Genomic DNA, 13,620 nt, shown 5'->3' with positions numbered 1-13,620 from the left:
AGGGGTTAAAGAAATGAGCACTAAACTGCAGTGATGCACCACTCTGGGACTGGAGTATGGCATAAAAACATACATAACCAAGATAACTAAAACAAGTGTGGGAGATAATGTTGAAGTAAATCCTCCTATTTATGAACTTACAAAGAAAATACAAAGAAATTAATAATCTAAAAACATAATTGAGATACTTTAAGAAATCCTCATTTCATTATAAGGTTAATTTATGTTTGTAAGTAGAGGAGGGGATTGTATAGTTTAAATTTGCTAATTGTAATAAAACATTTGATTGTGCAATGATCCTTTTTGAAATTTCGTCCATTAAAACTAATCAAAAAATGTTTTAATATTGAATCATATAGAGTTTATTGACATTAACTTGATAATAGAAAAAAAAAAAGATTTTTCTGTATTCTGAATTCTGTAACTGTCTTTATTATGTTATGTTTAGCGCATACACAATGTAAAATGATGGATAGCAAAATGATGAGTCCAGACCTGCAGGGGTTAAGGAAATGAGCACTAAACTGCAGTGCTGCGCCACTCTGGCACTGGAGTTTGGCATAATGTGATTTTTTTGAATTATTCATAGTTACCCTAAGAGCACAAAGCAGACCCACTTAATATATGCATACAAGCTTCGGATACCTTAAACAGATCCCCAAGGCTCTATCACCAGTTGACTGCAGTATATTTGACACCTGAGTCTTCAGGAAGATTGAGCTGTGACAGCCCCAGTGCTGACACCCACATGTCCACTGTGCCTTTCACACCTCGCTCTCTTCTGCTGATTTAAGCTGTGAAGTGTTGGGCAGCTGACTGGTCGTGGGCAGTTTCTCATTTGTGATGTTGTGAATGTTTCACAGGGTGAGCGTGGGTCTGAAGGAACCAAAGGGGAAAAGGTGAGTTTGGACTTTGTAAATAGGAGTTCAAGCATCTCTCTATATTTCTTGCAGTGATGCTCAGCTTCTAAATGTTGATTCACAAAAACTCTCATAAGAAATGTTTATACTATATTTATATACTATACAAGCATTTTTACACTCATATTCATTGTAATATCTGGGTAAAACAAGTGATTTATCTAGCCAAACAAAATTAATTAATTAATAAAAAATCTGCTGTTCTAAAAAAATCACTCCAGATACATCAGCTACTTTTCCACATTTAATGATAAATAGAAAGGAGTTTTCTTGCTATTGTATAATAGTAGGTTGTGACCTTCTGAAGGATATCTCTTACACTGGATAAAATAGCTGCTTCCTGTCTTATTCAACTAAGAAAAAAATCTTTTTTTATAGACACTTTAGGGAATCCAAGGCTCCATATTACACATGGTAAACTCCATGGTAAACTTAAGCACAATGATGTGGTAAAAATATGAGCATATAAATGCATCCAAAGCTAAACTTTATCTGGATAATATGTGTCGAAAGTAGTAAAGAATGTGAACATGCTCTGGGTGTCTATGGATCTTCAATTAGTTTAGCTAAAAAAGCCTTAATTTGTCATAAAATGTTTTACATTTACCCTCCATGAAAGGACTTAAAAAGGCCACAGACCATAAAAATAGTTTCAGATGTTTGATGATTATTGATTTAACAATATTGTAGGCATAAGGAAGTGTGTCAGAACTGTTTTTTTTTTCATGCAAAGATATTGTATGTTTGTTTGAAATATTGACTTTTGTCAGATACAACAGAAATTACTGTAGTAATTTCATATCTGTTTTGTGTGCTTTTTACATTTTGTTTTTTTGTGAAAGTGCTCTTTAATTTAGTCTCTGAGACGTTTTATCAAAAGTCTTAATAAGTTTTACATTTAATTTTCCCATATATGCAGATTCCCTGATGCTGAACCATCTGTTCATTTAGTTTAGATCTGCTTATATAAAACATGTGCTCTATTTAAAGTTTATAAAAGTTATAAAATAGAAAGTCACTTTATAATTAAAAAATACTGTTAGAAAATAATACAGATTTTTTTATTCGAGTTTTAAACATATATTACATCAAATTGATTATGTGTTAAGAAGGGCTATAATTTGATGGAATGTTAATACATACCTGAGACATTGATTTAGTGACACACATCCTGCTCAATCTATATGCATGTGCGTTACATTGCCCCCAGTATTTATATGTGGTTATGAGGAAAGTGATTCAGCTTATTGTGCAGATGTGCACCATTCTAAAATACTGGACTGTTGTAGCCCCTTCACACAATCTCTACTGTTTCCTGCATTTCTGTCATTGAGAGCTAGCACTATTGGAATCAGTTTAACGTGTGACCTCATAACATTAAATATCATTGCATTGTATAATAGCTGATATTTCTGCCTATTATAATATTTAACTCCTTTAAATTAGTGCTGATTTTCATTTCACACTTTCGTGTTTTTGTGCTGCTCAGGGTGAGCCGTGTGCTGTGTGCCCTACGCTTGGTGAAAAACCTACAGCTCCCTTGAGCTCTCAGACTCAGAGTCTGAAGGGGGCTAAAGGAGAGAAAGGAGAGCCGCTGGCTGGGCCGAAAGGAGAGCAGGTGAGTCATTATATAGAGCGGCGCTGGAGATACTGTTTATTTTAGAAGCTAAATGGGAACAATTTGGCATAAATACAGCATGTCGTTAAAAATGAATAGGGTGGCGAGGCCTAATCAGCCACAAATGGATTTCATTTACCTGTGCATGTAAATGCTCCTGTGTTGTTTTGATCATTAGTTATTGTACTCTGCATTTCTTATTTTCTCTTTTTCCTTTTCTAATCACTCTCATTTTTCTTTCCCCCCCCCCCACTTTATTTCTCTCTTTCTGTTTTCTTTCTTTCTCAGGGAGAGCCAGGTCTCAGTGGTCTGCCTGGATTAAAAGGGGAAAAGGTTGGTTGGTCCTATTAAATGCTCAGTAAAACATTTAAGCATGTTGTAGAACATTATAGCAGGATGTTCTGTAATGTAATCTGTAGTCGGATTTGACTGGCCACTTCTTACAGGTTAAATTGTGTGTGTGTGTGTAATCTCCACAAAAAGCTCAAATTAAAAGGTCAAAGTATGCCAGATTTACATTTAAATTTGTGGTATATCTGTTAACTTATAACACGACATATTACAACATATTCACCTTACAAATGTAGGGAAGACCAGATGTACCTAAGAGCTCTAATTGGTGTGGTGGTGTGCTTGCCCAGACAGGAAATTAAACCCCCGTCTGCCACAGGAAGGGCAGCAAGCAGTGTTATTCCCTTCTTATACTTGTTATACTTAATGATTTCACACAGAACACAAAACACACTTAATAAGAATAAAAACGTCCTTAATTATTACTTAACTTTAAGGTAAGGTCAGTTCAGGACTACAGGACTACAGTTACCGAAGGAGCTCTGGATTCTGAATTACTGAAGATCGTTCAGACAGTAAAAACTACTTAAGGAGACATAAATAAACTTATCAGTATTCACTTAAAGCAGCATTATGCAAGACTTTGTATTTTTTCTGAAACAGTTTGGAAGTGAGTTAGCTAGTAGATGCTATAATCAAAAAGAGGCTTCACTCTTAGATACATCTAAATACAAAAGTCAGGATGGGTACCTGGAAGATACCTGGAGGATGAGTGCTGATACTGTAAGTACTCCTTGAAGAGATGGGTCTTTAGTCAGCATTTGAAAACAGCAATTAACTCTGCAGTTCAAAGAGATACACTCCTGATGTATCAAATCCACACTGCCTGGCCAAAAAAAAAGTCTCCACCTGGATTTAAGTAAGTAAATGATGTGAGGTTGATGCTGCAGTTGATCAGGTCTAAAGAATGAGATCAGCTGACTACCTAAATATACTGAATATAGACCAGGTTATTCCATCAATGGATTTTTTCTTCCCTGATGGCTCGGGCATATTCCAAGATGATAATGTCAGGATTCATGGGGGCTAGCACTGTAAAAGAGTGATTCAGGGAGCATGAGATCATCATTTTCACACATGGATTGTTCACCACAGAGCCCAGAGCTTAACCTCATTGAGAATCTTTGGGATGTGCTGGATGGAGAAGACTTTGTGCAGTGGTCAGACTCTACCATCATCAATGCTGCAAGATCTTGGTGAAAAAATGAAACATGCAACACTGGATTAAAATAAATCTTGTGACATTGCAGAAGCTTATCGAAACAATGTAATCAAAGCTAAAGGCAAAATATTAGAGCATGTGACCTTTTTTTTGTTTTTGGCCAGGCAGTGTATTATGCAAAATAAAAGTCATAAATGTAAAGTGTTATTTAATTTATTTGTTTTTTAAAGCAGTAAAAAAATGTTGTAGGAAACAGAATATGCTAATTAATAGTAAAAGGCACGACCATTAATGCAATTAATGCAATTAATTAATGACTAAGCGAAAATAAAAAAAATCATCAGACTACCAAAATAATTGTTAGTTGCAGTCTTATTAGGGCCTGAACTTCCTGTTGTTGATGAGGCTGAGACCCTGTTTTTTTTTTTTTTGGTTGTAGGGTAATGCAGGCAGTAAAGGCAATGAAGGAAAAACAGTGAGTACACTTTGTTTTTTTATTACCTTTAGTATATGAGATATAACCAATACACTTGACTTACTTTATGCCATTTATTTTCAGGGCAAACCTGGTCCAAAAGGAACTGGTGGACAGAAAGGAATAAAGGTAAAGTATCCCACTGGATTATAGAATGATTTACTCAATTTTATGTTGATATTTTAAAAGCAGGTTATGGAAGTGAGTTTAGAGTGAAACTCTTCCTTAGACCTCTAAACAGAATCAAAGCTTCAGCTCAACATAAAATCAACAAATCCATGGCCTTTAATGAGCATTTAATGAACCATACTGACTAGTAAAGCTTGTCAGCAGTGACTGTTACTCACCACTGCTCACATGCTGAAGTTGCTAAATTACCTCCAATAATCAGTGGAAGACTTTAAATATGCTCAAATGCTGCCAAGTTTAGTTCATTTTAAATGTTTTGCAATAGATAGATAGATAGATAGATAGATAGATAGATAGGAAATCGAGGGACCAGAGTCTGGAGGAAGAGTGAAGAGGCACACAGTACAATAAGTGATGGTTTGGAGAGACATGTCATCTGCTGGTGTTGATCCACTGTGTTATATCAAGTCTAAAGTCAGTGCAGTGTTTTCCCACAAAATCTTACAGCCCTTCATGGTTCCCTCTGCTGACAACTTTTATGGAAATGTAGATTTCATTTTCCAGCAGGACACTGCCCACACTGCCTAAGTACCAATTGGTCTTATATAATATTCTAATTAAAAAATAAATAAATAAATAAATCACTCTGTGAGTAATAGATCTATATAATATATGAATTTCACATTTGTAACTGAATTACTGGAATAAAGTAACTTTTTAATGATATTCTAACTTTTGGGATGCACTAGTACTTTTAACATGAGACCATTAACATGATTATCTGGTATGCTGTTTAGGCATTTATGTTTTTTTTTTTTTTAGATATTTAAAAATCTTCATAACTTAATAACAATACCTGAATATTCCTAATTAATAAAAGTTAATGTGATTGCATTATTATGATGTAATGCAGGTTCTTGCTTGTACACATCCCTAATTTAGGTTAATTGTGTTTTGTGCAGGGGGATCATGGTCTCAAAGGTGAAAAGGTGAGTTTGAGAGTGTTTCAAAATGTTCTTGTGATTATACTTAGAATTTGAAGTGGGGTTGGACGTATGATAAAAATATTGGGTCTAATGAGAAATTGTAATTGACTTGCTAATGTGACTAATGTGGCAGGTGAGACAATTGGCGGTCTAATTTAATTAGCCATTGTTTGTGGAGAGAGCTGGCTATCTAACCTAGCTAGCTAAAGTTGTAAAGTAAAAAAATTAACTATTTGAAAATAATACCTAATAGGAGTGTGCCATATCGTATCACACACAATAATATTGCTATGATTTGTGAAATAATAAACCAATCTGATATTCTATCTTGAAAGCAGTCTATTTTGCATTTGGTTTGCAATTTACTTTACTTTACTTTACTTTACTTTATATAAAATTATTTATGTTTCCAGTAAATATGTAAAAAAAATTTTTTTTTGGTTTTTAGTATTATGCTAGTTTTTTGTTTTTGCTACATTACTTTATTTATTTTGTTACACTATTATTATGTTATACACAATTAAAGTCTTGGTAAGTTACATATTTTTAGATAGTAGCAGTAGTAAATTCTTGAAATAAAAAAAATTATATATATTTTTGTGACTATACATATTGCCAAGAATGTTGTCATCACAAAAATACCCTAAAAACTTTATTTTAGGATCATTCTAAAATCTATTGCCTATTTCTTGAACCCACCTTCTCCCAGAGAGCATTCGTTACATTGCTTCAGTCCAGTAGTAGTAATGTAAGTAGTAGAAGTAATGGAGCTGCATGTGTTGTTTGCTGTATCTAAAAAAAATCCAGAAAACATGGGATAACAAGGATCAGAAGTGTGTTTGTATAAATTGTGTGTATGAATGTAATGTCCATACACTTCTGCATATCTCAGGGAGACTCGTGTGGTCAGTGCATGACTTCCTCCGAGGGGAAAGGTGGCCCAACCCTTGTTAAAGTACCAGAAGGACCCAGTATACCGGGCCCCCAGGGACCTCCAGGGCCTCCGGGGCCTCCAGGAGAGGCAGTAGAGGGCAAGCAGGTAAGTGCACAACATTAAATACAATTTCTATAGTATAATTGTTTGGGACTACTAATTGTTTTTGTTTATTATAACCATAGTACCTGCTCTCAGTATGCACCCAATTTGAAAGAAAAAATGCTTTTAAAATGTGTACAGATGAATAAAACCATATCTAACAGTAACTAACTTTACTGATATCCGAATAAATTACCTAAATAATCAAATAAGCTAAAAAGATTTGGTCATCATTAAAATATGACTGATTAATCAGCCTGAGTGTCCAGTACTATGATTGAAGAGCTCTTAATTAATGTGTGGTTTCCATCTCAATTCCACAATCAAACTGCATATCAGTCAGCCATCACTGTGGACATCATGGCAGCTGTAATCCACACTAATCAATGACTGAACCTCACTTGCATTAATTAGATTTTTTAACCTGTCCCTACAGGGTCCTCCAGGCCTTGAAGGACTAAAAGGAGAAAAAGTAAGTTTTTGTTACAAGACAAGGTAGATTTGAATGCATGCATAATGAGTGACATACTGACACTTTCTGACAACCGATCCTCATCCACAGGGTGATCAGGGCTTACAGGGTGACCCAGGATTGGCTGGGGCAGCTGGAACTCCAGGACTGCCTGGAGAGTCAGGTAGAGATGGCCTTAACGGATTGAAAGGAGAGAAGGTAAGCTATGAGTATTTCAGGTGCATTTTTTATTTAGTACGTAGAGTTCAGTCAGCAGTTGAAATTACTGGTTAGCAGCACTAGCAAGCCCCGATTAGCAGTGCAAGCCAGCCACGGTTAGCAGTGCAAGCCAGCCACGGTTAGCAGCACTAGCCAGCCACGGTTAGCAGCGCTAGCTAGCCAAGGTTAGCAAAGCTAGCTAGCCACGGTTAACACTAGTAAATACAGACCAATAGCGGTAGACTGAGAAACCCTGAGTGTTCTGGAAATCTAGAGTGCTATCAGCTAGCAGTTCATTCCATGTAGCTTGTTTTAACACGGTAAACACGCAGACTACAGTTCGATATACTCAACCTCTGAACACCGAAAGAGCTAGCGCTGCAGTTAGCACTAATGCCAATGCCGTGCAGTTAGCGCTAATGCTAAAGTAATGCCACTGCACTTAACCTCAGCATTGGAGAAACTTTGTGCTCACTAAAAACTCCCTTATAACGCTATACTCCAGTGGACTGGCTTTACTGCTTCTTAGAACCTGACCGGTAGAATTCATACATAAGGTGCATTATTATGTATTATATTTATATATTATTTATTATATTTTGTTATTATTATATTATTAATTATTAAGTGCACTGTCGATTTTTGGGAGAATAAAGGAAATGTATGTGCACCTTATAGTCCGAAAAATATGGTACATACAGTAGCAATCATAATAGAACCTTACGTGTAACAAAGTTAACCACAAAAGTGATTTGGAGTCAGGTGCAGGTTTATTAAACACTTAGGGCCCTATTTTAACAATCTATAGGTGAGCTGTCAACCAAGCACTGTACAGCTTGAATTAGGGTGTGTCAGTGTGTCTTTGCTGTAATAAGGACACTAAAAATACGCCTTACACGGCTCAATACGCTCAAAAGGCATGTACTAATTCTCCATAAACCTAATAAAACCAATCAGTGTGTCATTTGCCATTCCCTTTAAGAGCCAGGTGCGTTTTGCTGGCAGCGGATTGGTATTTTAACGCTACAACACTTCTCAGCAGAGTAAATTTAGGAATCTCTACAACTAATCTAGTCTAAGTTAGTCTAAATTTTCAATCATGTGGGCGCCGAGTGGTCCAGCGGTCTAAAGCATTGCCACTATGAGCGGGAGGTCGCATGTTCGAATCCCCGCTCATGCAGCTTTGCCATCAGCTGTCAGCACTCAGAGGGAGCACAATTGGCATTGCTCCCTCCGGGTGGGTAGATGGCGCTCTCTCCCCATCACGCTTAAAGTTGGCGCCGGGCGGCACAAGGCATCTGTGAGCGGATGAATCGGAACCTAGCCGCTGTGCTTTCCTCCGAGCGCACTAGCTGCTCAGGTAATGATTCATCAGCAGCAGCTCAAAAAAAGGGGTGACTGATTTCACACGTGTCGGAGGAGGCATGTGCTCGTCCGCATCCTCCTAGGGTCACAGGTGCCACTGGTGATGGGGACGCACAAAAGGGTGGGACAATTGGATAACCAAAATTGGGAGAAAATGGGGAAAAATCTGAAATAAATGATTAAAACATTTTTTTCAATCATTTTTTGATTCTGGTACCTTTTGATGAGTGAAGGTAAGTGATTAACCATGGCTTCGTATACTGTTCAGTATTAAATGCATTATTAAAAGCCCTTTAAAATAATATGTCTGTCATATTGGCAAATGTATGAGTTGTCTCAGCACACAATGGGGAAGGCATAAAATGCAGTCTGCTTGCTGCTTAGTGTTGCCGCCGAGTTGTGAAAATGCTAAACGTGAAATGTAAAAATACTCATAAAATATTGAAGTGTAGTCTGTGCTGAACAGGAAATGCTGACAGATAATGCTTTCAGAAGTGTAACCAGAGATGATTGCGACAGATTTGCTTGGGGAGAAAAAAACAAACAAACAAACAAACCAAAAAAACTGTGTGGCAGTGATGAAATTAAATGGCTTGAGTTCTGTTGATCTACCAAAGTGGCAAATACCAAAGCCTCTGAAATGTGGAGTCATTTACCCTGAGAGCAGAACCCATGGGTCCTCTTGTCTTTTTCCTCTGTTACTAGGGCGACGCGTGTGACAGCTGTCCGTCGCTCCCCGAGGGGACCGGTGAGGTGATGGGTTTACCTGGACCCAAGGGAGAGAGAGGAGAGCCGGGTTTACCTGGCGAGGGAAGAACAGGGAAACATGTGAGTGCTTGAGTTTGTGTTACGCTCTGCACAGATATACTGTATAATCACTTCTCTCTATTCAGATGAATTAGACCTGCGCAGGCGTGCCAGCGTCTTTGGTAGCAAAGCAAACATCTCAATGCCAGACTTGTTCTTTAGAATGAATGCTGACTTTACTCTGTCTCTTATTGCTCTGTAGGGAATGCCAGGTTTGCCCGGTAGCCAGGGACCTTCAGGACCTAAAGGAAGTCAGGTAAAGTAAAGCTGAGCATTGTGTGTTTATAGACATTATATAAATATGGCAGTTTTTTTTTTTTTTTTTACACTGTGTCAAAATTGCATGATGGTAGGATCAATAGAAAGCATTGCAAGAGTGTTAGTGAGGTCAGGATTATCACCCTACCTCATCCCCAACTTCCCAAGGCATCCCAGAATGACTCCATCATTCCAGAGAACACAGATCCGCTGGTCCTCAGCTCAATACTCAGCTCAATACTTTTTTTAAATCTCTGAAATAAGTTCTAAGTAGGGGTGTGCCATATCATATCGTACACAATAATATTGCCCACATTTTCGAATGTTATAAATTATATTATACCCTGAAATATTGTTCCGAATCACCCACCTCTAATAATCACTAATTATCACATCAGGCTGCTACATGTTTGCTTTTTTTAGCAAGAGAAAAATTCACACTGTTCTCATTTTCCATGTTATGTCTACTAGAGACAGATTGTATCTGTCCAGTTTAATTTATTTTACTTTAATCCTGGATATACGAGATACTGTATTTGGAGTGCATTATTTTTTTTTTACTTTCTACTTATCTCTATGTGAACATGTTGTGGATTTCAGTCTCTGCCTGTTTTCCTCTTTAGGGTGATCCTGGACCTGCAGGAGTTGGCCTCCCAGGACCACAGGTATATATTTGAATAAAAGAACAGTATTAGGCTACATTTAGACACACAGTTAAAGCTGATTATTTATATTTATAATATGATTCAGATGTATCTCCTCCACTTCCATCTCCATTTTGGCTTTAAGTCATTTCACATTCTATTGATTTGCCTGAACACACAAATCCGATAAGGTCATATAAAAAGAAAATCTCATTTTGTACATGCGGTGCTCTTTGAACACACACATTTCACTAAACTGATTTTTAAAGCCAGCGCAGTTTTAAGCTAATGCGCTAAATACAAAATCTGCAGGTGCACCTGCTGTACAGCCTACTGATTTGTTACTGTGCCAGAAGAAGCTCTTCTTTTAAAATGTCATCTCATCTTTAACTAAACACACTCTATGCATATTATTTTGCTAATCAACACCTTCGCTCTTTCTATTTAGGGGGAACAAGGACCCAGAGGTCTCTCTGGAGCTGCTGTAAGTGCATTCAGAATGGTCCAAGTTTTGCATTTTTAAGCAAATGTGTCTGTGCTCATAGCGATGCATTTATAGCAGCCTAATTATAAACATTAGCTCGCTGCTTGCTCCAAGCCCGCCTAGATTCCCATTCTGTGTGTATACTGACTGGAGACTTGTGTAACTGTATGCCGCAGGGTCCTGTAGGGCCTCAGGGACCCCCCGGGATGATGGGACCAGCTGGACAGAGGGTAGGTGACCGTCATGATGACTCTGCACTTTTTTGGCCAGCCAGGCCCTAAGGCTGTCCGTACTTCTGTCTGACTTTGTGTGACCTCCTCCACAGGGCCTGAAGGGTGACGTAGGGCCACCAGGGCCCAAGGGTCCTTTAGGCATGGGTGCAACAGGACCCCCGGTGAGGGCACAGCAAACTCCACAACTGTTGATAATCATGATTATAAATTGATTAAAAAAGCTGTAGAAAACTGAAAATACAATGATAATCAATATAATATCACACAGTAAAATGAGTGTCTCTTTGCAGATAACATTTGGACATACAGTATATGTGCTATTACATATAATGTAAAAAAGTGCTAAAACTGTAATAAAATATGAGCGGTTGTGAGTTTTGGTGTGTTGCATTTGTAATTTGTGTGTTTGATGTTTCAGGGAAGGGATGGCCTTCCTGGTTCACATGGAATCCCTGGGGAGGATGGCAGACCTGTAAGTAAAACTGCATTATTCTGTCATTCAAATCCATTTTTTAAACATTTTTTTAGGGGATCTAGAAAATCATTCGTTTCCAAGATGAAGATGTTATGATAAAGAACATCACAATTGAGTTTCAGAAAATTGTAAAATACTGAGACTTAATATTATGCAATAAAATAAGTGCCTCAATATCTACAGCTCTGGAAAAAAATTAAAAGACCACTCTGATTTTGCTATTCATAGGTATATGTTTGAGTAAAATGAACATTGTTGTTTTATTCTATAAACTACCAACAACATTTCTTCCAAATTCCCCCAAGAATATTGTCATTTAGAGCATTTATTTGAATGAAAATGAGAAAAGGCTAAAATAACAAAAAAACATGCAGAGCTTTCAGACCCCAAATAATGCAAAGAAAACAAGTTCATAATAATAAAGTTTTAAGGCTTTTTATTTTTAAGTGGTTTCTAATTTAATTTTCCAGAGCTGTATGCTCAAATAAATTAATGATAAATAGAATAATAAAAGAAAATAATAAAAATAATCTCGTGATCACAGCCACAATTCCACAATCAGGTAATATTGAACTGTGTTTTGTTTTTCATCACCAGTATACAAGTAGACTCAAAATAGCTTTTTTAATTAAAACATTTAGACAACATTGTTTTTGGAATCTTTAATCTTTAAGTTTTTTATGGCAATGCATTGCAGAACCCTAATTCTATTTTTAAGAGCATATACAGCGAATCTCTACATTATTCTCTCTTACATTTTTTTTTAAATATTATTATTATTATTATTATTATTATTATTATTATTATTATTATTATTATTATTATTATTATTCCTTATACTCACATATTGTCTTCCTAGAACTGAACTTTCAGTTGACACTTTACACACAGTTCTTTACACTCAGAACACGACCAGTAACCCATTTGTGGGCAAATTAGACTAACTAATTAACCAGATTATCACTGTAATTATTATTTTCTAACAGTCAGATTGCCCGCATCAACATTAACAGTGTTGAATTAACACTAGCAAATTTGTTACATGCAAAACCAGACTTATTACATAACTCAGAGCCCCATAAATAATCAGACTTCCCCGCATACTCTTGGCATGGGATGCGTTTTTGGCAGCATCAGAGACAAAGGAAGTGGGAATTTGTTATTTCGGCGAGGCTCCTCTTATTAAAGAAACAAAGGCGGTGCCGTCTGTTTTCAGTGCATCAGATGTTAATTACCAGGGGCTTTATCACAGGGGGATGCAGGAGTAGAGGCAGAGACAGGCAGGGTCGGCTATAACGCTGCCTGGATCCATAACAACAACACGCTGTCTGCTTTCATCTCATCAGCTGTCGCCTCTCCTCCCTGATCTGCACTCATCTCACATGCCCAGGAGCTTTATACACAATAACAGAGTTAAACTGAGCCGTTGTGTGTGTGTGTGCGCGCGTGTGTGTGTGTGTTTTCTGTCTTTCAGGGAGCCAGTGGACCTAAGGGTGACAAGGTAAGTCTCTGACTCAGTGGGCTGAGGAGGCGATTTAGAGGAGGTCCTCTAAAGCAAAAGCATTGTGTGGGTTTTTGTGTTTGTTTGTGTGTGTGTGTGTGTGTGTGTGTGTGTGTGTGTACGTGAACATGCATAAAGAGATAGAGAATCAGTCTAGAGGGGATTGGTTGTGTGGACAGTGATGTGTCCACCCTGGAGACACACATAGAGCCAGGGAGAGAGAGAATGACAAAAGACTTGGAGTAAACTGGGAGACGTTAAAAGAACCCTTAAGAGCAAGAATGAGGCTATTAATTAACTGTCAGCAGCAATCTACTGACAAAGAGAGAGAGATAGAGAGAGAGAGAGAAAGAGAAAGAGAGAGAGAATGGAAAGAGAGACAGAAAGTGTAACGAAAAAAACAGAAAGGGCAGAAAAGAGGTAAAAACAGAGTATATAAATAAATAAACTAAAACAATTAAAGACACAGGAGTGAAACAAGGCAGGTCATGCAGACTAAAATATTG

The 13,620-nt window shown here is 37.3% G+C and overlaps 1 protein-coding gene across 8 annotated transcripts in view; it reads left to right on the top strand.

The window, feature by feature from the left end:
• col16a1 (collagen, type XVI, alpha 1) overlaps positions 1-13,620 on the top strand; it is a 127,948-nt gene that overhangs the window by 77,376 nt on the left and 36,952 nt on the right. For all 8 annotated transcript variants that reach the window (XM_049475328.1, XM_049475329.1, XM_022683136.2 and 5 more), the window contains 17 exons: positions 864-899; positions 2,410-2,538; positions 2,827-2,871; positions 4,491-4,526; positions 4,611-4,655; positions 5,618-5,644; positions 6,534-6,680; positions 7,114-7,149; positions 7,240-7,347; positions 9,418-9,540; positions 9,722-9,775; positions 10,401-10,442; positions 10,870-10,905; positions 11,082-11,135; positions 11,231-11,299; positions 11,557-11,610; positions 13,088-13,114. In XM_049475328.1, coding sequence (XP_049331285.1) covers positions 864-899; positions 2,410-2,538; positions 2,827-2,871; positions 4,491-4,526; positions 4,611-4,655; positions 5,618-5,644; positions 6,534-6,680; positions 7,114-7,149; positions 7,240-7,347; positions 9,418-9,540; positions 9,722-9,775; positions 10,401-10,442; positions 10,870-10,905; positions 11,082-11,135; positions 11,231-11,299; positions 11,557-11,610; positions 13,088-13,114 — 1,068 coding nt within the window. The remainder of the gene's footprint in view (positions 1-863; positions 900-2,409; positions 2,539-2,826; positions 2,872-4,490; positions 4,527-4,610; positions 4,656-5,617; positions 5,645-6,533; positions 6,681-7,113; positions 7,150-7,239; positions 7,348-9,417; positions 9,541-9,721; positions 9,776-10,400; positions 10,443-10,869; positions 10,906-11,081; positions 11,136-11,230; positions 11,300-11,556; positions 11,611-13,087; positions 13,115-13,620) is intronic.

Source organism: Astyanax mexicanus, chromosome 3 (assembly GCF_023375975.1).
Source record: "Astyanax mexicanus isolate ESR-SI-001 chromosome 3, AstMex3_surface, whole genome shotgun sequence".
NCBI lineage: Eukaryota > Metazoa > Chordata > Actinopteri > Characiformes > Acestrorhamphidae > Astyanax > Astyanax mexicanus.
This window is presented reverse-complemented; position numbering and strand designations above follow the sequence as displayed.